This window comes from Pristiophorus japonicus, chromosome 19, assembly GCF_044704955.1.
Source record: "Pristiophorus japonicus isolate sPriJap1 chromosome 19, sPriJap1.hap1, whole genome shotgun sequence".
Classification (NCBI taxonomy): Eukaryota; Metazoa; Chordata; class Chondrichthyes; family Pristiophoridae; genus Pristiophorus; species Pristiophorus japonicus.
Genome location: NC_091995.1, coordinates 4,126,281 through 4,151,548, shown reverse-complemented (window position 1 = coordinate 4,151,548; position 25,268 = coordinate 4,126,281). Strand labels below are relative to the sequence as shown.

Genomic DNA, 25,268 nt, shown 5'->3' with positions numbered 1-25,268 from the left:
TTGGGAGCAAAGTGCACTGGAATCTGGATCCCCGCCCATCCCCGCCTCCTCCCTCTCTCTCCCTCCTCCCACTGCCAACACATCATGGACCTTCACCCTCCCGGCCAGGGTTCAATTATTCCATTCCGTACTCTAACCCTGTTTGTCCTTCAAACTGTTCTAGGAAGTATCCCCTGTGTAAAGATCGATGGGACATAGACGAGTGTATAATAATAATTCCCTGAGTATTACAGGGAACTTCATCGGGAAATCGCTGAACTGAAGGTGCTCGGCAGCTCAGTGACATCCAAACTGAGAGCGGGTTGAACCAGGACGTGCTGAGTGTGAAATGGCTTCTAGTCAGCAGGTCGGGAATTGGACCGAGAATTTAAATTGTCCCATTTGTCTGGATTTCTTCACCGATCCGGTTTCACTGGAGTGTGCGCACAACTTCTGCCGCTCCTGTATCACACAGTGTTGGGAAAAGAAGGAGACAAACTCCTGCCCGGAATGTAGAGCGGAGATTCCGGAAATAAACCTCAGGGTAAATCGGCCCTTAGCTAATCTGGCCGAGAAAGCTCGAAAATTAAACCTAACTCCGAAAGAGAAGGAAAGTAAACGTCACTGTGAGGAACATCAGGAAGAACTGAAGCTGTTTTGTGAAACTGACAAGAAACTGATCTGTTACACTTGTAGAGATGCTCGGGAACACAGAGAGCACCGCTTCATGCCCATTAAAGAAGCTGTTGGAATCTACAAGGTAAAAGGGAACAGATTTGATCACCTGATTATTTTATCACATTTTCATGGTCTAACACTTTAATTCTGTGATTTTCTCCCAATCTCAGCATCAGGTGAAATCTTCCTTAGATTCTCTCACAAAGAAGAAATCGGAGGTTCTCGAAACTGCGCTACAGCAGAAAGAGAAGATTTCCGAAATTAAGGTAAATCTCCCTGTACTGATTGTCGAGATTTGATTCACGTGTTTTCTTTGCATTATTGCAGCAACATATTACGTTCCACATTTCATTTGGTAGGAACAGTCGAGCAGTCTGCAGACCCGCATCACATCCGAGTTCGCTAAAATGCACCAGATTCTCACTGAGAAAGAGCAGCGTTTAATCCGAGATCTCAGGGAACAAGAGGGGAAGATTGTAGCAACAATGGAGAAAAACCTTCGGGAAATTCAAGAGAATTTAAATTCCATTCAGGGGAAACTCACAAAGTTGCAAAAACAGATGGAACAAAAAGACGGACTGATATTTCTGAAGGTGAGGATTATATTTCAGTTTAGTTCAGTGAAAGTTCACAGTCACAAAATGACGGGTGATAATTTTGAAATAAATGCGCATTTCCCCAACAATTCAGATCTGATTTAAACCGATCGATTGTTTTGTCGATTCCGGGGTAGATCTGCATTTGTCACCGAACTGATCGGCCTCCCACAATATCTACAGAATCCCGGGAATACCTGCAACCTCCCGGGAATGAGTCGCCCTGATCTTGACATTCGGCTTGTAATTATTTCTGTGGAGCCCTAGTTTAATATTCTCCTGAAAGTCCCATTGCAATCCAGTTCCAGTTCCATATTGTGAGTGTGTGGGTGCGTGCACGGTGGGTGTGAGAGGCACTGTGTCTGTGAGTGGGGCTGATGTTGGTTTCCAGTATCTGACACAATTAACATTTATCTACTACATTCTGTTTCTATTACCTGCTTTTAATAATTTCAGTCGAATTTCTGCTGCCTGTTTTTCAAATATATTCCACATAGAATTACACAGCGTTTTACGTCACATAGACAAACCATTCGGTCCAATAGATCTGTATCGGTGTTTCTGTTCCACACCAGCCTCCTCCCACCTTTCTTCATCTCACCCGATCAATATATCCTTCTGTCCCTTTCTCACACATGTGTTTATCCAGCTCCTCCTTAAATGTATCTATACTATTCCCCTCAGCTACTCCATGTGGTAGTGAGTTCCACATTCTAACCACTCTCTTAACCAAAGAGATTTCTCCTGAATTCCCTGTGGATTTTTAGTGACTATCTTATATTTATGGGTCCTAGTTTTGGAGTCCTCCACAACACAAATAGAAATATCTTCGCGACATCGACTCTATCGAATCCTTTCATAATTTTAAACTCCTTTATCAGGTCACCTCTCAGTCTTCTCTTTTCGAGAGAAAGGTGCCAGAGCCTGTTAAGAAGAAGAAGAAGAACAACAACAACAACAACTATAGCTCCTTTAATGTAGTCAAATGTCTCAAGGTGCTTCACAGCCGTACTATACTTTAAAAATTTGACACCGAACCGCATAAATAGAAATTAGCGCAGGTGACCAAAATCTTGGTCAAAGAAGTATGTTTTGAGGAGCGTCTTGAAGGACGAGAGAGAGTTCGAGAGGCAGATAGGTTTAGGCAGGGTATTCGAGAGCTTGGGGCTGAGGCAACTGAAGGCACGGCCACCAATGGTTGAGCGATTATAATCAGGGATGCTCAAGAGGGCAGAATTAGAGGAGCGCAAACATCTCGGGGGGGTTGTGGGGCTGGAGGAGATTACAGAGATAGGGAGGGGCGAGGCTCATGGAGGGATTTGTAAACAAGGATGAGAATTTTGAAATCAAGGCCTTTTTTAACTGGCAGCCAGTGTAGGTCAGGAACACAGGGGTGATGGGTGAACAGGACTTGGTGCGAGTGAGGACACGGGCAGCCAAGTTTTGCATCACCTCTAGTTTATGTAGGGTAGAATGTGGGAGACCAGCCAGGAGTCCATTGGAATAGACAAGTCTAGAGATAACAAAGGCGTGGACGAGAGCTTCAGCAGTGGATGAGCTGAGGCAAGTGCGGAAACGGGCGATGTTATGGAGGTGGAAAGAGGAGGTCATAGTTATGTTGCGGATATGTTGTCGAAACTCATTTCAGAATCAAATACGACACCAAGGTTGCGACGTCTGGTTCAACCTCAGACAGGTGTTTGGGAGACGGATAGTATCAGTGACTAGGGAACGGAGTTTGTGGCTGGGACCAAAAACAATGGCTTCGGTCTTCCCAAAATTCAATTGGAGAAGGTTTCTGCTTATCCAGAACTGGATGTCGGACAAATAGTCTGACACTTTAGAGACGGTGCTGGGGTCACGAGAAGAGCTATTGAGGTAGAGCTGGGTGTCATCAGTGTACAAGAACATAACAACATAATAATTAGGAGCAGGAGTAGGCCATACGGCCCCTCATGCCTGCTTCGCCATTCAGTAAGATCATGGCTGATCTTCAACCTCAACTTTACTTTCCCGTCTGATACCCATATCATTTGATTCCTTTGGTGTCCAAAGATCTATGTCAGCCTTGAATATACTCAATGACTCCACATCCACAGCTCTTTGGGGATGCGATTTGCAACGATTTACAACCCTCTGAGTGAAGTAATCCCTCCTCATCTCCGTCTTAAATGGCCGACCCCTTATCCTGAGACTATGATATCTAGTTCTAAACAGTCCAGACAGGGGCAACAGCCTCTCTGCATCTATCCTGTCAATGCCCCTTATATTCTTATATGTTGCAATGAGATAAAGACTTATCTGTTAGTTGTACTCCCACAGAGTCTGGTATGACTCTTCTAAATCTTTTTGATATTTTCTCCTATGCTTCTATATCTTTTCTGCATCTGTGTGTCCATAGCAGTGAGGATTTTAAATTTTAAAGGAAAACAAGCCAATTTATTTGACGTTGATACAGAATATTCAAATTTCCAGCCCAGCTATTAACATCATAACACAAACAAATAATTTCTGCTGTGCGGATATAGACAGTCAGTCTCCGTCAACTGAGATTTGTGTTTTATTTTTTTCAGGAGGAAACTCGTCGGAAGAGGAGGTAGGACATGCTCTTTAATGCACAGTTTGGTAAAATAACTCTGAAACATGTTTATGTTCAATTTGTAACCAATTGTTTGATATTTGCAGGATCAGTGATGACGGTAATTTCCTGACATTATCAGATGCCGCCCTGTCGATCGAAAAATTCGCCGGTCCTTTACTGTTCACAGTGTGGAGAGAAATGATGGACACCATTAACCCCGGTAAAACTTTTATATGTTCCTTTGTCCTGATTTATAACCTCATAATTTGATTCTTTATGTACAAAAATACCATAGAGAGTATCTGTTAGTACTAAGTAGTTGCAGAGGAACGCGATTAAAAGCGGCCTGACTGTAATTCATGAGTTACTCACGGAGCAAATCCACCTTCTGAAAAGCAAACTCTTCAACTGGTCAGCTGAAACTGTCAGCTGTCTGAACATGACCAACACAGGGACCGTCAGATCAACCACAGCCTCCAGAACCCAGTGATAATTTGCACACTTCAGCAAGAGGAAGCCCCACACTTCCCAGCTGCACATTTCTGCCTCCACAATATTCACCCTCCTAATACAGTACCACCTTGTGTGCCAGACCCATGTCCATGACCAAGGTGGGGACAGGAAACCTGGGAACGAGTCTTTGTCTGCCTGTTGACGGAGGAGTGGCGAGGGGTGTGGAGTCAGCTGGTGCTCACTGTGTACTTGGGGAGAAAGGACCGGATAGCAATAAGAACATAAGTACATAGGAAATAGGAGCAGGAGTAGGCCATTCAGCTCCTCGAGTCTGCTCCGCCATTCAATAAGATCATGTCTGATCTGCAAGCTCAACTCCACTTTCCCGCCTGATCCCAACATCATTTGATTCCCTATACTCCAAAAATCTCTTTATCTCAGTCTTGAATATATTCAGAGACTCAGCATCCACAGCCCTCTGGGGCAGAGACCCTGAAAGATTCATAAACCTCTGAGTGAAGAAATTCCACTTCATTTTTGTCTAAATGGCCTACCCCTTAACCTGAGATTGTGCCCCCTAGTTCTAGAAACTCCAGTCATGGAAACAACGTCTCAGCATCTATCCTGTCAAACCACTTTGGAATCTTGCATGTTTCAATGAGATCACCTCTCATTATTCTACACTCCAGAGACTATAAGCCCATTCTACACAATCTCGCATCATAAGACAGCCCTCTCATCCCAGGAATCAATCTAGTCGTACCACCTCCAAGGCAAGTATATCCTTCCTTAGATAAGGAGACCCAAACTGTGCACAGTACTCCAGGTGTGGTCTCACCAAGGCCTTGTAGAATTGTAGTAAGACTTCCTTACTCTTATACTCCAACTCCCTTGTAATAAAGGACAACAGGCCATTTTCCTTATTGCTTGCTGTACCTGCATACTAGCTTTCTGTGTTTCTTGCCCAAGGACACCCAAATCTCTCTCAACACCAACATTTAAAAGTTTCTCACCATTTTAAAAATATTCTGTTTCTATTCTTCCTACCAAAGTGAATAACCTCACCTTTCCCCACATTATACTCCATCTGTCACCTTGCTGCCCACTCACTAAGTCTATCTATATCCCTTTGCAGACGCTTTGTGATCTCCTCACAGCTTACTGTCCCACCTAGCTTTGTATCGTCAGCAAACTTGGATACATTCCACTCGGTCCCTTTAACTAGGTCATTAATATACTCTCTGTTTTCTGTCTGTTAGCTAATCCTCTATAAGCACATTAAAATGTATATAATTATGAAGTGCATGGATTTGTGGATAGAAAGGATCTATTTCACTTAGCAGAGGGGTCAACAACCAGGGGGCATAAATTGAAAGTAATTGGCAGAAGGGATCACCAATGCCCGTGAACTTCCCTGGCGATTTTATGCTGGCACTAACACTTGTCGCCACGCTCTCTTGCGCCACTTAGATATACTTCCCCGTGGGAGCGCTGGAGCTGAAGTTCCCCGGAGGAGCAAATCATTTTCGCCCGGCGACAATTTGTGTTCCTTCAAAAGTTAACACCCTGAACGAGGCGCTAAGCAATTTACAGCCCGAATTCTTTCATGAGCATTCACCACGATTTCTAACACGGATTTCATTTTCTCATGCGCGACTGGACGATCACCAATGGGTCACTGGAAGATCGCCCATGGGCAAGGGGGACACAGAGAGGGAGATACCCGGGTAAGGGGGACACGGAGAGAGGAGATACCCGGATAAGGGGGACCCAGAGAGGGAGATACCCTGAGTAAGGGGGCAGAAAGGGAGATACCCTGGGTAAGGGGGATAGGGAGAGGGAGATACCCTGGGTAAGGGGGACACGGAGAGGGAGATACCCTGGGTAAGGGGGACCCAGAGCGGGAGATACCCTGGGTAAGGGGGATAGGGAGAGGGAGATACCCTGGGTAAGGGGGACACGGAAAGGGATATACCCTGGGTAAGGGGGAGACGGAGAGGGAAATACCCTGGGTAAGGGGGACACGGAGAGGGTGATACCCTGGGTAAGGGGGACACAGAGAGGGGAAATCTCCATGGGTAAAGGAGACACAGAGAGGGAGATACCCTGGGTAAGTGGGACAGAGAGCAGGGATCCCCTGGGTAAGGGGGACATAGACCTGAGAGATCCCTGTGGATAGGGATCTGAAACTGGAAGGGGGTCGGGACAATTGTACAGCAACACAATCGCTGCATTGGTGGCAGGCAATGCCTGAGCCCCCTCTCTCCTGCCTAACTCTATCGGAACTCCCCTGGGGCTGATCTTGCACACTGTGAGGGGCCTGGCATCAGGTGGCTCTGGGTGTAGGCCTTTGGCCTTCCCGATCAGTCTGGGAGGGAGCGTGTAGGACTAGAGCCTGTATGGCTGCTGACAGCCCTGCCTCACACTTTATATTTGTTTGTCTGTTTCAGCAAAAGCTCAAGAAGCGGGGAAACCAGGTGAGGTGTGAGCACGCACTGAGTTCAGTGAAATACCGAGACGGTTCGTACTGTAACATTTCCATTGTGTGTCAGAAAGTCTTAACACCATTTAAATCAAAAGGTACAGACACTACCACTTGTACCACCCATGCTTATAGCCATCTGTACCAGGCGATGCCCCATAATCATAACCATCGCCATAGAAACATAGAAACATAGAAAATAGGTGCAGGAGTAGGCCATTCAGCCCTTCGAGCCTGCACCATCATTCAATATGATCATGGCTGATCATGCAATTTCAGTACCCCATTCCTGCTTTCTCTCCATACCTCTTGATCCCTTTAGCCGTAAAGGCCACATCTAACTCCCTTTTGAATATATCTAATGAACTGGCCTCAATAACTTTCTGTGGTAGAGAATTCCACAGGTTCACAATTCTCTGAGTGAAGACGTTTCTCCTCATTTCGGCCCTAAATGACTTACCCCTTATCCTTAGACTGTGATCCCTGGTTCTGGACTTCCCCAACATCGGGAACATTCTTCCCGCATCTAACCTGTCCGATCCCATCAGAATTTTATATGTTTCTATGAGATCCCCTCTCATTCTTCTAAATTCCAGTGAATAGAAGCCTAGTCGATCCAGTCTTTCTTCATATGTCAGTCCTGCCATCCCGGGAATCAGTCTGGTGAATCTTTGCTCCACTCCCTCAATAGCAAGAATGTCCTTCCTCAGATTAGGAGACCAAAACTGAATACAATATTCAAGGTGTGGCCTCACCAAGGCCCTGTACAACTGCAGTAAGCCCCTAGCTATGAAGGCCAACATGCCATTTGCCTTCTTCACCGCCTGCTGTACCTGCATGCCAACTTTCAATGACTGATGTACCATGACACACAGGTCTCGTTGTACCTCCCCTTTTTCTAATCTGTAACCTTACAGATGATATTCTGCCTTCCTGTTTTTGCCACCAAAGTGGATAACCTCACATTTATCTATATTATACTGCATCTGCCATGCATTTCCCCACTCACCTAACCTGCCCAAGTCACCCTGCAGCCTCTTAGCATCCTCCTCACAGCTCACACCGCCACCCAGCTTAGTGTCATCTGCAAACTTGGAGATATTACATTCAATTCCTTCTTCTAAATCATTAATGTAAAGCAATTATAACGGCGCCGCTTACTACGGATGAAGTGGCCGGGCTATTGGGTAAAATTTGGAAAATTTTAGCTATGAGGTCAGATTGGATGGGCTGGGTTTGTCTTCTTGGGAACAAAGCAGGCTGAGGGGCTGACGTTACTGAGGTATATAAAATTATGAGGGGCCTAGTTAGAGTGGATAGGAAGGATCTGTTTCCTTGGCAGAGGGGTCAACAATCAGGGGACATAGATTTAAAGAAATTGGTAGGAGGTATTGAGAGGAAATTTCTTCACCCAGGGAGTGGAGGGGGTCTGAAACTCACTGCCTGAAAGGGTGGTAGAGGCAGAAACCCTCACCACATTTACAACTGAGATGAGGAGGAATTCCTTCTCTCAGTTGGTTGTAAATCTATGGAATTCTCTGTCCCAGAGAGCTGTGGAGGCTGGGTCATTGAATATATGTGATGCAGAGATAGACAGATTTTTGAACGATAAGGGAGTAAAAGGTTATGGGGAGTGGGCAGGGAAGTGGAGCTGAGTCCATGATCAGATCAGCCATGACCTTATTTTATGGTGGAGCAGGCTCGAGGAGCCGAATGGCCTAATCCTGCTCCTATTTGTTATGTTTCTTATGTAAAAGTACTTGGATGTGTATTGAAGTGCTGTACCCTACAGGGCTACGTCCAAGAGTTGGAAAGTGGGATTAGGCTGGATAGCTCTTGTTCAGCCGGCTTGGACACGATGGGCCGAAATGGCCTCCTTCCATGCTGTAAGTTTCTATGATTTATGATTGTGGACAATTCTTCAATGTGAGTTATTCAATTTTATCGAACACTGATGCTCGGCTGTGCCCCCGAGAATCTGTTGTGCTGAGAATTTTCCTCCCGGAATGGAACAGATCCCGGAGCTGGAATTGAGAACGTTTCTGCAAAAACCCTCGGTGGTGATAATCGAAGTGGTGAATGGCGGAGGATGCTCGAGGGGCCGCTGGGCCGACTCCTGCTCCTAATTCTAATCATGATCAGCTTTTGAGTTCAATTTCTGCTATAATTAATGTAATTGTAATAAACTGCCTTGGACCATGTATTACAATTTTCTCTCCCATCTCCTTTTCTGTCCAGAATGTGAGAAACTGTTCCAGGAGTTTGGTAAGAGACCATTCACAAAATTCCGCATGTTGGGATTGGGGCGTCAGTTTATGATCGGCTAGATTTTTAATAGGGATTGTGTGTTCATGAATTACTAAACATTGGGCAGATTGTCCTGGGTTAGCTCCTGGTGCTATTGGGTTACCTGATTCACTGTTAATGGGACAATACCTGCCCTGGGAGTGTTTGATGGGACAGTGTAGAGGGAGCTTTACTCTGTATCTAACCCGTACGGTTCTTGCCCTGGGAGTGTTTGATGGGAGAGTTTAGAGGGAGCTTTACTTTGTATCTAACCCGTGCTGTACCTGCCCTGGGCGTGTTTGATGGGACAGTGTAGAGGGAGCTTTACTCTGTATCTAACCTGTGCTGTACCTGCCCTGGGAGTGTTTGATGGGAGAGTGTAGAGGGAGCTTTACTTTGTATCTAACCTGTGCTGTACCTGCCATGGGAGTGTTTGATGGGACAGTGTGGAGGGAGCTTTACCCTGTATCTAACCCTGTGCTGTACCTGCCCTGGGAGTGTTTGATGGGACAGTGTAGAGGGAGCTTTACTCTGTATCTAACCCTGTGCTGTACCTGCCCTGGGAGTGTTTGATGGGACAGTGTAGAGGCAGCTTTACTTTCTATCTAACCCATGCTGTACCTGCCCTGGGAGTGTTTGATGGGACAGTGTAGAGGGAGCTTTACTCTGTATCTAACCCCGTGCTGTACCTGCCCTGGGCGTGTTTGATGGGACAGTGTAGAGGGAGCTTTACTCTGTATCTAACCCGTGCTGTACCTGCCCTGGGAGTGTTTGATGGGACAGTGTAGAGAGAGCTTTACTCTGCATCTAACCCATGCAGTACCTGCCCTGGGAGTGTTTGATGGGACAGTTAGAGGGAGCTTTACTCTGTATCTAACCCATGCTGCACCTGCACTGGGCGTGTTTGATGGGACAGTGTAGAGGGAGCTTTACTCTGTATCTAACCCCGTGCTGTACCTGCCGTGGGCATGTTTGATAGGACAGTGTAGAGGGAGCTTTACTCTGTATCTAACCCCCTGTACCTGCCCTGGGAGTGTTTGTTGGGACAGCGTAGAGGGAGCTTTACTCTGTATTTAACTGTAGCCTTGCCCATCAAGATTAGGAAGTCTGCTACATACTTGCCCATGACTTTCGAATGGGTTAGATACAGCATAAAACTCCCTCTACACTGTAAATAAATGTATGAGGGCAGAGTTGGCTAACGTGGACTGGGAAAATTGTTTAAAGTGTAGGATGGTTGATGAACACTGGCGTACATTTAAGGAGATATTTCACAACTCTCAAGAAAAATATATTACAGTGAGGAGGAAAGAGTGAAAAAGAAAAGATAGCCATCCTTAGCTAACTAAAGAAATAAAGGATGGTATCCAATTAAAAACAAGGACTTGCAAGGTGGCCAAAACTAGTGGGAGGACAGAAGATTGGGAAGCTTTTAAAAGCCAGCAAAGAATAACTAAAAAAGTGATTAAGAAATAGACTATGAAAGTAAACTAGCATGAAATATAAAAACAGACAGCAAGGATTTGTATAGGTGTATAAAAAGGAAAAGAGTGCCTAAAGTAAATGTTGGTCCCTTAGAGGACGAGACCAGGGAATTAGTAATGGGGAACATGGAGATGGCAGAAACTCTGAACAAATATTTTATGTCAGTCCTTACGGTAGAGGACACTAAAAATAGACCAACAGTGGATAGTCAAGGGGCTATAGGGGGGGAGGAACGTAACACAGTCTCAATCACTAAGGAGGTGGTACTCAGTAAGATAACATGACTAAAGGTGGATAAATCCCCTGGACCTGATTGCTTTCTTCCTCGGGTCTTAAGAGAAGTAGCAGCAGAGATAGTCGATGCATTGCTTGTAATTGACCAAAATTCCCTGGATTCTGGGGAGGTCCCAGCAGATTGGAAAACTGCAAATGTAACGCCTGTATTTAAAAAAGGAGGCAGACAAAAAGCAGGAAACTATGGACCAGTTAACCTAACATCTGTGGTTGAGAAAATGTTGGAGTGCATTATTAAAGAAGCAGTAGCAGGACATTTGGAAACACAAAATTTAGTCAGGCAGAGTCAGCATGGATTTATGAAGGGGAAATCATGTTTGACAAGTTTGCTGGAATTCTTTGAGGATGTAACGAACAGGGTGGACAAAGGGGAACCAGTGAATGTGGTATATTTGGACTTCCAGAAGGCATTTGACAAGGTGCCACATAAAAGGTTACTGCACAAGATAAAAGTTCACGGGTTGGGGGTAATATATTAGCATGGATAGAGGATTGGCTAACTAACAGAAAACAGAGAGTCGGGATGAATGGTTCATTCTCGGGTTGGCAATCAGTAACTAGTGGGATGCCGCAGGGATCAGTGCTGGGACTATTTACAATCTATATTAATGACTTGGAAGAAGGGACCGACTGTAACATAACCAAGTTTGCTGACGATACAAAGATGGGAGGAAAAGCAATGTGTGAGGAGGACACAACCCTTCTGCAAAAGTACATAGACAGGCGAAGTGAGTGGGCAAAAATTTGGCAAATGGAGTATAATGTTGGAAAATGTGAGGTCATACACTTTGGCAGAAAAAAAATCAAAGAGCAAATTGTTATTAAATGGAGAAAAATTGCAAAGTGCTGCAGTACAGTGGGACCTGGGGTACTTGTGCATGAAACCCAAAGAAATATTATGCAGGTACAGCAAGTGATCAGGAAGACCAATGGAATCTTGGCCTTTATTGCAAAGTGTTGGAGTATAAAAGCAGAGTAATCTTGCTACAGCTAAACAAGGTATTGGTGAGGCCACACCTGGAATACTGTGCGCAGTTGTGGTTTCCATATTTAAGAAAGGATATACTTGCTTTGGAGGCAGTTCAGAGAAGGTTCACTTGGTTGATTCCGGGGATGAGGGGGTTGACATATGAGGAAAGTTTGAGTAGGTTGGGCTTCTACTCATTGGAATTCAGAAGAATGAGAGTTGATCTTATCGAAACGTATAAGATTATGAGGGGGCTTGACAAGGTGGATGCAGAGAAGATGTTTCCACTGATGGAGGAGACTAGAACTGAAGGGCACGATTTTCGAATAAGGGGCCGCCCATTTAAAACAGAGATGAGGAGAAATTTCTTCTCTCAGAGGGTTGCAAATCTGTGGAATTCACTGCCTCAGAGAGCTGTGGAAGCCGGGACATTGAATAAATTTAAGACAGAAATATACGGTTTCTTAAATCATAAGGGAATAAGGAGCCAGCAGGGAATGGAGCTGGGTCCATAATCAGATCAGCCGTGATTTATTGAATGGCAGAGAAGGCTCAAGGGGCTGTATGGCCTACTCCTGTTCCTATTTCTTATGTTCTTATGTTCTTATCCATCGACATTTGGTTGACTGGCCTGTAGTTGTGAGGTTTATCCATCCTCCCCTATTTAAAGCAGCAGTGTAACATTTGCAATCTGCCAGTTCTCTGGCACTAACCCCAGATCCAAGGAGAATTGGAAGATTGTAGCCTCTGCAATTTCCACCCTTACTTCCCCCAGTAACCTTGGATGCATCTCATCCGGACCAGGTGACTTTTCTACTTTTAGGAACCTATATAGATAAACACATTCACACACATTCACAACAACAACAACTTGTATTTATATAACGCCTGTAACTTAGTCAAACATCCCAACATGCTTCACAGGAGTATTGTGAGATTAAAAAATTGACACCAAGCAGAATACTTAGAAATTAACGCAGGTGAAAGAGGTAGGTTTTAAAGAGCATCTTGAAGGAGGAAAGAGAGGTAGAGAGGCAGAGGGGTTTAGGCAGGGAGTTCCAGAGCTTGGGGCCTAGGCAACAGAAGACACGGCCACCAATGATTGAGCAATTTTATTCAGGAATGCTCAAGAGGGCAGAATTAGAGGCGCGCAGACATCTCGGTGGGACGGGGGGTGAGCTGTGGGCTGGAAGAGATTAGAGAGATAGGGAGGAGCGACGTCTTGGAGGGATTTGAAAATAGGGATGAGAATTTTCAAACCAAAGCGTTGCTTAACCGGAAGCCAATGTAGGTCAGTGAGCAAAGGCGTGATGGGTGAGTGGGACTTAGTGCGAGTGAAACTAGGCGGTCTTAGTTATGCTGTGCATATCTGCTCGAAAGCTAATTTCAGGGTCAAAGTATGACACCAAGGTTGGAAACAGTCTGGTTCAGCCTCTCCATCTCTCTACTGCTCTATCCTCCTTTCGGTTTCCCCTTAACTCCCATCTCAGTGACCTTTTAGTCATCTGCTGTAATTTCTCCTTATGTGGTTCAGTGTCAAATGTTTGTATAATAACACTCCTCTGAAGCGCCTTTGAACGTTTTACTGCTGACCTGGTGCCCGCAATCCTGGGAATGGACACCCCTCTGTATCTCCCTTAATTTACCCTCAATTATTGTGCACAGGTGTCCGCCTCCACTTCTCACGCAGTCCGTCTCTCTTTCACATTCTTTCTCTCTCTCTCTCTCTCTCTCTCTCTCTCCCTCTCTTTTTTCTCTTTATCTCTTTCTGTCTCTCTCTCTCTCTCTCTTTCTCTCTCTCTCTCGCTGTCGCTCTCTCTCTCTCTCTCTCACACTCTCTCTCTCTCTCTCTCTCAGTCTGTCTCTCCCCCTCTCTCCCCCTCTCTCCCCTCTCTTTCCCTCTCTTTCCCTCTCTCTCCCTCTCTCTCTCCCTCTCTCTCTCATTCTCTCTCCCCCTCCGTCTCCCTTACTCCCCGTCCGTCTCTGTCTTCCTTTCTCTCCATCTCCCTCTGTCTCTGTCTCCCTCCCTCATTCCCTTCCTCCCCACTCTCCCTCCCTCTTTCCGTCCCCCCCCTCTCTCTCTCCCTCCCCCTCTCTCCCTCCCTCGCTAATGCAAACAAATTGAATTGAGTCTGGGTGCCAGCACTGCCCACAGAGGGTGAAGGATCTCCTTGCTGAGGTCCTGGTCCCTGGGTACCACAGGCCCTCTACCTCGTTCCACATGCCATTATTGAAATGTAAGCCTAGGCAAATGGAATGTTGGCCTTTATTGCAAGGGGGTGGAGTATAAAAATAGAGAAGTACTGCTACAACTGTACATGGTATTGGTGAGGCCACAACTGGAGTACTGTGTACAGTTTTGGTCTCTGTATTTAAGGAAGAATATACTTGTATTGGAGGAAGTTGAGAGATGGTTTACTAGATTGATTCTTGAGATGAAGGGGTTGTCTTATGAGGAAAAGTTGAGCAGGTTGGGCCTATACTCATTGGACTTTTGAAGAATGAGAGGTGATCTTTTTAAAACGTATAGGGCCCTTAGAGGTGTTGAGAAGGTGGATGCAGGGAGGAAAATTCCACTCATAGGAGAAACTAAAACTAAGTGACATAATCTCAGAATAAGGGGTCGCCCATTTAAAACTGAGATGAGGAGGAATTTCTTCTCTCAGAGGGTTGTAAATCTGTGGAATTTTCTGCCCAGAGAGCTGTGGAGGCTGGGTCATTGAATATACTTAAGGTGGAGATAGACAGATTTTTGAGCGATAAGGGAGTCAAGGGGAGCGGGCAGGGAAGTGGAGCCGAGTCCATGAAAAGATCAGCCATGATCTTATTGAATGGTGGAGCAGACTCGAGGGGCCAAATGGCCGACTCCTGCTCCCATTTCTTATGTTCTTGTATTACTAGTCCAGTAACATAACCACTATGCTACCGTACCGTACCTGTCTGTATATACTACTGGCTGAGCCAGCGGGAGAGGGTGATTTGTTTCGAGAGAAATCCCAGTGCGCGGTAGCAGATCGCATTTGGGGTGAGGAATAAAGCGATGCTGATGACTGATGTGTTTTTTTGATCTGTTACAGAACATGACCGGCTGCGGACTGAAATCGGTGAGTACCCATTAATAACGGGGAGCTTGATCTGATGGTGACTGGACACCCAGGGGTGGTTGAAATGCAGTAATGAAGTGTGCGGGATGAATGCTCGTGGACTGTAACTGGGGGCCAGAGATGTAACACATTGATTGGCTCACTGTGGATCTCCCAATAGTTTGTACAATCAGAAAGGGAAGAAAGAACTTGCATTTCTACAGCGCCTTTCGTGACTTCCGGATGTCCCAAAGCGCTTCACATCCAATGAAATGCAGAGGAACATCAGAGATAAAGCATTTTGGGACTTCCTGTGCTGTGAGAGGCGCTATAGAAATGCAGATCTTATTCTGTCTTTTTCAACCCACACGAGTGAAACTGATTCAACTGCTCATTTATTTCATTGTTCGTCGTTATCATAGGCAGTCCCTCGAAATCGAGGAATACTTGCTTCCACTCCACAAGTGAGTTCTCAGGTGGCTGTACAGTCCAATACGGGAATTACAGTCTCTGGTTGTTGGAGGAATTTCTCCAGCAAGTTGAGGTATCTGCTGTATATGGTCCAAACCTCTGAGCCATACAGGAGGGCGAGTGTCACTACAGCCCCCTGTTAGTGGGAGCTTGCTGTGCGCACAGTGAACTGCTGCATTTCCCACATCACAACAGTGATCGTAAGACACCCCGAGGCATTCAGACACCGAATCAAGAGCTATATAATACGACGGGGGAGAAGTTGGCCTCCCGTTAGCGCCTCCAGGGGGCGGTAAGGGGGCACTGAGGGGATCACCGATACCTGTGAACTTCCCCAGCAGTGTTGATTACCGCCACGCTCTCTTGCGCCCTGTCGATATACTTCCCTCTGGGAGCGCTGGAGCTGAAGTTCCAGGCAGGAGCAAATCGTTTTCGCCCGGAGACAATATTGCGCTCCTTCAAAAGTTAACGCCCCGAATGGGGCGCTACGCAATTTACAGCCCGAATTCTTTCATGAGCAATCACCACGATTTCTAACACGGATTTTATTTTCTACTTGCAGGGCAAGAGAAATTGAAGGCGGAACAAGGTAAGTGATGGAAAACCTCGCGATGAGGGTCGCCATACCGCGCTTCTTGCCGCGTTTCCATGGACCTCGCAGTGGGTCGGAGGGACCGGGTCTGGTGTCGGACATCCAGCCAACACCCCAGAGCACATCAAATGGAAATCGTGCCTCATTTAACTGATGGCTTTCTCCTTTCTTTCAGATTATGAAAACCTACGCAAGGAGCAATGTAAGGAAATAGACAAGTGGGTGACGGGGAAGATCACTCATGGGTGAGGGGGACACAGAGGGGAGATATCCTGGGTAAGGGGGATAGGGAGAGGGAGATACCCAGGGTAAGGGGGTCACCGAGAGGGAGATACCCTGGGTAAGGGGGATAGGGAGCGGGAGATACCCTGGGTAAGGGGGACACAGAGAGGGAGATATCCTGAGTAAGGGGGACATGGAGATGAAGATACCCAGGGTAAGGGGGACAGGGAGAGGGAGATACCCTGGGTAAGGGGGACACAGAGAGTGAGATACCCTGGGTAAGGGGGATAGGGAGAGGGAGATACCCTGGGTAAGGGGGACACGGAGAGGGAGATACCCTGGGTAAGGGGAACACAGAGAGGGAGATACCCTGGCTAAGGGGGATAGGGAGAGGGAGATACCCTGGGTAAGTGGGATAGGGAGAGTGAGATATCCTGGGTAAGAGGGTCACGGAGAGGGAGATACCCTGGGTAAAGGGGATAGGGAGAGGGAGATACCCTGGGTAAGGGGAACACAGAGAGGGAGATACCCTGGGTAAGGGGGATAGGGAGAGGGAGATACCCTGGGTAAGGGGGATACAGAGAGGGAGATACCCTGGGTAAGGAGGGCATGGAGAGGGAGATACCCTGCGTAAGGGGGATATGGAGAGGGAGATACCCTGGGTCACGGGGATAGGGAGAGTGAGATACCCTGGGTAAGGGGGACACGGAGAGGGAGATACCCTGGGTAAGGAGGGCATGGAGAGGGAGATACCCTGGGTAAGGGGGACACGGAGAGGGGGGATACTCTGGCTAAGAGAGTGACACAGATTTGGAGATAACCTGTGTAAGGGAGTGATACAGAGAGGGAGATACCCTGGGTAAATGGGACAGAGAGCGGGGATCCCCTGGGTAAGGGGGACATAGACCTGAGAGATCCCTGTGGATAGGGATCTGACACTGGAAGAGGGTCGGGACAATTGTGCAGCAACACAATCGCTGCATTGGTGGCAGGCAATGCCCGAGCTCCCTCTCTTGCTTAACCCTATCGGAACTCCCCTGGGGCTGATCTTGCACACCGTGAGGGGCCTGGCATCAGGTGGCTCTGGTTGTAGGCCTTGGGCCTTCTCTATCAGTCTGGGGAGCGTGTAGGACTAGAGCCTGTATGGTCGCTGACAGCGCTGTCTCACACTTTATATTTGTTTGTCTGTTTCAGCGAAAGCTAAAGAAGCGGGGAAATCAGGTGAGGTGTGAGCACGCACTGAGTTCAGTGAAATACCGAGACGGTTCGCACTGTAACATTTCCGTTGTGTGTCAGACAGTCTTAACATCATTTAAATCAAAAGGTACAGATACTATCACTTCTACCACCCATGCTTATAGCCACCTGTACCAGGCAATGCCCCATACCATATCATCATCATGGGCAGTCCCTCGGAATCGAGGAAGACTTGCTTCCACTCTTAGAATCCAGGTGTCAGTGGGGAAGCCGCACTTTATCAGGGAGGCTTTGAGGGTGCCCTTGTAACGTTTCCTCTGCCCATCCTTGGCTCGTTCCGAGTAGAGCGCTTGCGTTGGGAGAATTGTGTTTGGCATACGGACAATGTGGCCTGCTTAGCAGAGCGGATCAAGTGTGGTCAGTGCTTCAATGCTGGGGAGGCTGGCCTGGTTGAGGATGCTAATGTTGGCGCGTCTGTCCTCCCAGGGGAATTATAGGATCTTGCGGAGGCATCACCTCCACCAGCCTGTCCTCGCCGCACAGCACTGCCTCCCAGTCACCAAGATCCACGGCGCGGCCCTGGACAATGTGGACCACTTCCCATACCTCCTGAGCCTTCTATCAACAAAAGCCGACATTGATGAGGAGATTCAACACCGCCTCCAGTGTGCCAGCGCAGCCTTCGGCCACCTGAGGAAAAGAGTGTTCTAACAACAGGCCGTCAAATCTACCACCAGGCTCATGGTTTACAGGGCTGTCGTAATACCTGCCCTCCTGTATGGCTCAGAGGCATAGACCATGTACAGTAGACACCTCAAGTCACTGGAGAAATACCATAACCATAACCATCACCATAGAAACCAGTTATAACAGCGCCGCTTACCACGGATAAAGCTATTGGGTAGAATTTGGAGAATTTTAGCTATGAGGACAGATTGGATAGGCTGGGTTTGTTTTCTTGGAACTCAGGAGGCTGAGTGGAGACGTTACTGAGGTGTATAAAATTATGAGGTGGATAATAAGGATCTGTTTCCCTTGGCAGAGGGGTCCACAATCAGGGGACATAGATTTAAATAAATTTGTAGGAGGTATTGAGGGGAAATTTCTTCACCCAGAGGGTGGAGGGGTTCTGAAACTCACTGCCTGAAAGAGTGGTAGAGGCAGAAACCCTCACCACATTTAAAACTGAGATGAGGAGGCATTTCTGCTCTCAGAGGGTTTGTAAATCTGTGGAATTCTCTGCCCCAGAGAGCTGTGGAGGCTGGGTCATTGAACATATTTAAGGCGGAGACAGATAGATTTTTGAGCGATAAGGGAATAAAGGATTAATGGGAGTGGGCAGGGAAGTGGAGCTGAGTCCATGATCAGATCAGCCATGATCTTATTGAATGGTGGAGCAGGCTCGAGGGTTCAAATGGCCTACTCCTGTTCCTATTTCTTATGTTTCTTATGTAAAAGTACTTGGATGTGCACTTGAAGTGCCGTAACCTACAGGGCTACGGACCAAGAGTTGGAAAGTGGGATTAGACTGGATAGCTCTTGGTCGGCCGGCACGGACACGATGGGCCGAAATGCCCTCCTTCCGTGCTGTAAGTTTCTATGATTCTCTGATTGTGGACAACTTTTCAACGTGAGTTGTTCAGTTTTATCGAACGCTGATACTCGGATGGGGCCCCCGAGAATCTGCTGCGCTGAGAATTTTCCTCCCAGAGCGGAACAGATCCCGGAGCTGGAATTGAAAAGGTTTCTGGTAAAACCCTCAGCGGTGATAATCGACGCAGTGAAACACCACTGGTGGAAACTTGACGTGCGGGTTGGGTTTGCTCCGCGCCAACATGCCCCTCCCCCATCCCTCATCCCCGTCCTCCGCCTCCGTGGCCGAAGGGAGTGGGAGATGCACAGGGAGCCGGAGTTATTTATCGATCGTGGCTCGATGTGGGTCAGTCGACAAGCTTAAAGAGTCGCACTTACAAAAAAGACTGTCGGCCATTTGACACAGGAGTCTGGAATCCTCTGAGGGTTCTCGATAGACCTGAGAGATCTCCATGCATAGGGATCTGACATTGGAAGGGGTTCGGGACAATTGTGCAGCAACACAATCGCTGCATTGGTGGCAGGCAATGCCCGAGCCCCCTCTCCTGCCCAACCCTATCAGAACTCCCCTGGGGCTGATCTTGCACACCGTGAGGGGCCTGGCATCAGGTGGCTCTGGGCGCAGGCCTTGGGCCTTCTCTATCAGTCTGGGGAGGGAGCGTGTCGGACTAGAGCCTGTATGGCCGCTGACAGCCCTGTCTTACACTTTATATTTGTTTGTCTGTTTCAGTGAAAGTTAAAGAAGTGGGGAAATCAGGTGAGGTGTGAGCACGCACTGAGTTCAGTGAAATACCGAGATGGTTCGCACTGTAACATTTCTATTGTGTGTCAGACAGGCTTAACATCATTTAAATCAAAAGGTACAGACACTATCACTTCTACCACCCATGCTTATAGCCATCTGTACCAGGCAATGCCCCATAACCATATCATCATCATGGGCAGTCCCTCGAAATCGAGAAAGACTTGCTTCCACTCTTAGAGTGAGGCATTAGGTGGCTGAACAGTCCAATACAAAAGCCTCAGTCCCTGTCACAGGTGGGACAGACAGTCAATGAGGGTAAGGGAGGTTGGGACTGGTTTGCCCCATGCTTTTTCCGCTGCCTGTGCTTGTTTCCTGCGTACATTCGGCGATGAGACTTGAGGTGCTCAGCACACACCCGGATGCACTTCTTCACTTGGGGCGGTTTTTGACAGGGACTCCCAGGCGTCGGTGGGGATGCCGCACTTTATCAGGGAGGCTTTGAGGGTGTCCTTGTAACATTTCCTCTGTCCATCCTTGGCTCGTTTGCCGTGAAGAAGTTCTGAGTAGAGCGCTTGCGTTGGGAGTCTTGTGTCTGGCATACGGACAATGTGGCCTGCCCAGCAGAGCGGATCAAGTGTGGTCAGTGCTTCAATGCTGGGGAGGCTGGCCTGGTTGAGGATGCTAATGTTGGCGCGTCTGTCCTCCCAGGGGAATTATAGGATCTTGCGGAGTCATCACCTCCACCAGCCTGTCCTCGCCGCACAGCACTGCCCCTCAGTCATCAAGATCCACAGCGCGGCCCTGGAGAACGTGGACCACTTCCCATACCTCGGGAGCCTTCTATCAACAAAAGCCGACATTGATGAGGAGATTCAACACCGCCTCCAGTGTGCCAGCGCAGCCTTCGGCCACCTGAGGAAAAGAGTGTTCTAACAACAGGCCGTCAAATCTACCACCAGGCTCATGGTTTACAGGGCTGCAGTAATACCCGCCCTCCTGTGTGGCTCAGAGGCATGGGCCATTTACAGCAGACACCTCAAGTCACTGGAGAAATACCATAACCATAACCATCACCATGGAAACCAGTTATAACAGCGCTGCTTACCACGGATAAAGCTATTGGGTAGAATTTGGAGAATTTTAGCTATGTGGACAGATTGGATAGGCTGGGTTTGTTTTCTTTGGAACACAGGAGGCTGAGGGGAGACGTTACTGAACTGTATAAAATTATGAAGGGCCTAGATAGGGTGGATAATAAGGATCTATTTCCCTTGGCAGAGTGGTCAACAATCAGGGGACATAGATTTAAAGAAATTGGTAGGAGGTATTGAGGGGAAATTTCTTCACCCAGAGGGTGGAGGGGTTCTGGAACTGACTGCCTGAAAGGGTGGTAGAGGCAGAAACCCTCACCACATTTATAACTGAGATGAGAAGGAATTTCTTCTCTCAGAGGGTTGTAAATCTGTGGAATTCTCTGCCCCAGAGAGCTGTGGAGACTGGGTCATTGAATATATTTAAGGTGGAGATAGAAGATTTTTGAGCGATAGGGGAATAAAGGGTTAATGGGAGTGGGCAGGGAAGTGGAGCTGAGTCCATGATCAGATCAGCCATGATCTTATTGAATGAAGAGCAGGCTCGAGGGGCCAAAAGGCCTACTCCTGTTCCTATTTCTGATGTTTTTTATGTAAAAATACCTGAATGAGCACTTGAAGTGCCGTAACCTACAGGGCTACGGACCAAGAGTTGGAAAGTGGGATTAGGCTGGATAGCTCTTGGTTGGCTGGCACGGACACGATGGGCCGAAATGGCCTCCTTCCGTGCTGTAAATTTCTATGATTCTATGATTGCGGACAACTTTTCAACGTGAGTTGTTCAGTTTTATCGAACGCTGATACTCGGATGGGGCCCCCGAGAATCTGCTGCGCTGAGAATTTTTCTCCCGAACCGGAACAGATCCTGGAGCTGGAATTGAAAAGGTTTCTGGTAAAACCCTCAGTGGTGATAAACGACGCGGTGAAACACCACTGGCGGAAACTTGTCGGGTGGGTTGGGTTTGCTCCGTGCCAACACGTCCCTCCTCCATCCCTCATCCCCGTCCTCCGCCTCCGTGGCCGAAGGGAGTGGGATTGCACAGGGAGCCAGAGTTATTTATCGATCGTGTCTCGGTGTGGGTCAGTCGACAAACTTACAGAGTCGCACTTACAAAAAAGACTGTCGGCCATTTGACACAGGAGTCTGGAATTCTCTGAGGGTTCTCGATAGACCTGAGAGATCCCCGTGGGTAGGGATCTGACACTGGAAAGGAGTCGGGACAATTGTGCAGCAACAAAATCGCTGCATTGGTGGCAGGCAATGACCGAGCCCCCTCTCCTGCGTAACCCTATCAGAACTCCCCTGGGGCTGATCTTGCACACTGTGAGGGGCCTGGCATCAGGTGGCTCTGGGTGTAGGCCTTGGGCCTTCTCTAGCAGTCTGGGAAGGGAGCGTGTAGGACTAGAGCCTGCATGGCCGCTGACAGCCCTGACTCACACTTTATATTTGTTTGTCTGTTTCAGCAAAAGCTAAAGAAGCGGGGAAATCAGGTGAGGTGTGAGCACGCACTGAGTTCAGTGAAATACCGAGACGGTTCGCACTGTAACATTTCCGTTGTATGTCAGACAGTCTTAACACTATTTAAATCAAAAGGTACAGACACTACCACTTGTACCACCCATGCTTATAGCCATCTGTACCAGGCGATGCCCCATAACCATAACTGATACGCTCATAATAAAGGATGAAACTGTGTACTGTGAACAATGAGTAAGTGTGACCTTAGCTCCTTTAATAAGTCTCCAGAGTGCAGGTACCGCGTGGGTGGCCTGCTTATATACTGTGCTCCCAAGGGATGCTGGGATCCCTTGGGACTCCAACAGGTACGCCCTCTGGTGGTGGTGCCAAGAGTTAAATACAAAGCCATAACCATCGCCATAGAAACCAGTTATAACGGCGCCGCTTACTACGGATGAAGTGGCCCGACTATTGGGTAAAATTTGGAGAATTTTAGCTATGAGGACAGATTGGATAGGCTGGGTTTGTTTTGTTTGGAACAGAGGAGACTGAGGCCTTACTGAGGTGTATAAAATTATGAGGGGCCGAGATAGGGTGGATAAGAAGGGTCTGTTCCCTTGACAGAGGGGTCAACAATCAGGGGACATAGATTTAAAGTAATTGGTAGGAGGTATTGAGGAGAAATTTCTTCACCCAGGGGGTGGAGAGGGTCTGAAACTCACTGCCTGAAATGGTGGTTAGGCAGAAACCCTCACCACATTTAAAACTAAGATGAGGAAGAATTTCTTCTCGCAGAGGGTTGTAAATCGGTGGAATTCTCTGCCCAGAGAGCTGTGGAGACTGGGTCATTGAATATATTTAAGGTGGATATAGACAGATTTTTGAGCGATAGGGGAATAAAGGGTTATGGGGAGTGGGCAGGAAAATGGAGCTGAGTCCATGATCAGATCAGCCATGATCTTATTGAATGTTGGAGCAGGCTCGAGGATTCAAATGTCCTACTCCTGCTCCTATTCCTTATGTTTCTGATGTAAAAGTACTTGGATGTGCACTTGAAGTGCAGTAACCTGCAGGGCTATGAACCAAGAGTTGGAAAGTGGGATTAGGCTGGATAGCTCTTGGTCGGCCGACATGGACACGATGAGCCGAAATGGCCTCCTTCCGTGCTGTAAATTTCTATGATTCTATGATTGCGGACAATTCTTCAACGTGAGCTGGTCAGTTTTATCGAACGCTGATACTCGGAAGGAGTCCCCGAGAATCTGCCGCACTGAGAATTTTCCTCCCAGACTGGGACAGATCCCGGAGCTGGAATTGAAAAGGTTTCTGGTAAAAACCCTCGGTGGTGATAATCGACATGGTGAAACACCACTGGTGGAAACTTGACGTGCGGGTTGGGTTTGCTCCGTGCCAACATGCCCCTCCCCCATCCCTCTCATCCACCTCCGTGGCTGAAGGGAGTGGGATTGCACAGGGAGCCAGGAGTTATTTATCGATCGTGGCTCGGTGTGGGTCAGTCGGCAAGCTTACAGAGTCGCACTTACAAAAAAAACTGTCGGCCGTTTGACACAGGAGTCTGAAATTCTCTGAGGGTTCTCGGTATAAGACACACTTAAACCCCAACTTGTGATCTTCATCCAGTGTTTATTTGTTGCAAATTGACGTTCTGGCCTTGGAGGGATATAACTTCACTTGAGCAGCAGAATAATACATTATGCATGGTGACACGAGGTCCTTCAGTATAACAATTACTTAAAAGAAAATCCTATCTTTGGAATAGGTTATTTTTACCATATTTAAAAAAAAAATCTCTGAAGCAGCAACGACTCTCGAACTAGGGGGCACAGTCTCAGGATCAGGGCTCGGCCATTTAAGACCGAGATGAGGAGGAATTTCTTCACTCGGAGGGTTGTGAATCTTTGTAATTCTCTATCCCAAAGGGCAGTGTCCGCTGAGTCTCTGAATATATTCAAGGCTGAGATAGACAGATCTTTGGACTCTGGGGGAATCGAGGGATATGGGGATCGGGCGGGAAAGTAGAGCTGAGGTAGAAGATCAGCCATGATCTTATTGGATGGCGGAGGATGCTCGAGGGGCCGTTGGGCCGACTCCTGCTCCTAATTCTTATGATGCTCAGCTTTTGAGTTCAATTTCTGCAGTAATTAATGTAATTGTAATAAACTGCCTTGGACCATGTGTTACAATTTAATTTTCTCTCCCATCTCCTTTTCTGCCCAGAATGTGAAAAACTGCTCCAGGAGTTTGGTAAGTGATTATTCACAAAATTCCCCATGTTGGGATTGGGACTTCAGTTTGTGATCGACGAGAATTTTAATAGGGATTGTGTGTTCATGAATTACTAAACATTGGGCAGATTGTCCTGGGTTAGCTCCTGGTGCAATTGGGTGACCTGGGTTCACTGTTAATGGTAAAATACCTGCTCTGGGAGTGTTTGATTGGACAGTGTAGAGGGAGCTTTACTCTGTCTCTAACCCCCTGTACCTGCCCTGGGAGTGTTTGATGGGACAGTGTGGGGGGAGCTTTACTCTGTATCTAACCCCGGACTGTACCTGCCCTGGGAGTGTTTGATGGGACAGTATAGAGGGAGCTTTACTCTGTATCTAACACTTGCCTCGCCGATCAAGATTCGGAAGTTGGGTACGTTCTTGCCCATGACTGTCGAATGACCATTATAAATAAAGGTATGAGGGCAGAGTTGGCTAAAGTGGAGTGGGAAAATAGATTAACATGGAAAATAGCAAATAGGTGCAGGAGTAGGCCATTCGGCCCTTCGAGCCTGCACCTAAAATGTAGGATGGTTGATGAACACTGGCGTACATTTAAGGAGATATTTCACAACTCTCAAGAAAAATATATTACAGTGAGGAGGAAAGCCTGTAAAAGAAAAGATAGCCATCCTTAACGAACTAAAGAAATAAAGGATGGTATCCAATTAAAAACAAGGACTTACAAAGTGGCCAAAACTAGTGGGAGGACAGAAGATTGGGAAGCTT

At 47.3% G+C, this 25,268-nt stretch overlaps 1 protein-coding gene across 1 annotated transcript in view; it reads left to right on the top strand.

Moving 5' to 3' along the window:
- Positions 1-328: 328 nt before the first annotated feature.
- LOC139229633 (nuclear factor 7, ovary-like) overlaps positions 329-25,268 on the top strand; it is a 36,604-nt gene continuing 11,664 nt past the window's right edge. The window contains exons 1-5 of the mRNA XM_070861147.1: positions 329-739; positions 828-923; positions 1,017-1,250; positions 3,827-3,849; positions 3,939-4,054. Of these exons, the coding sequence (XP_070717248.1) occupies positions 329-739; positions 828-923; positions 1,017-1,250; positions 3,827-3,849; positions 3,939-4,054 (880 nt within the window). The remainder of the gene's footprint in view (positions 740-827; positions 924-1,016; positions 1,251-3,826; positions 3,850-3,938; positions 4,055-25,268) is intronic.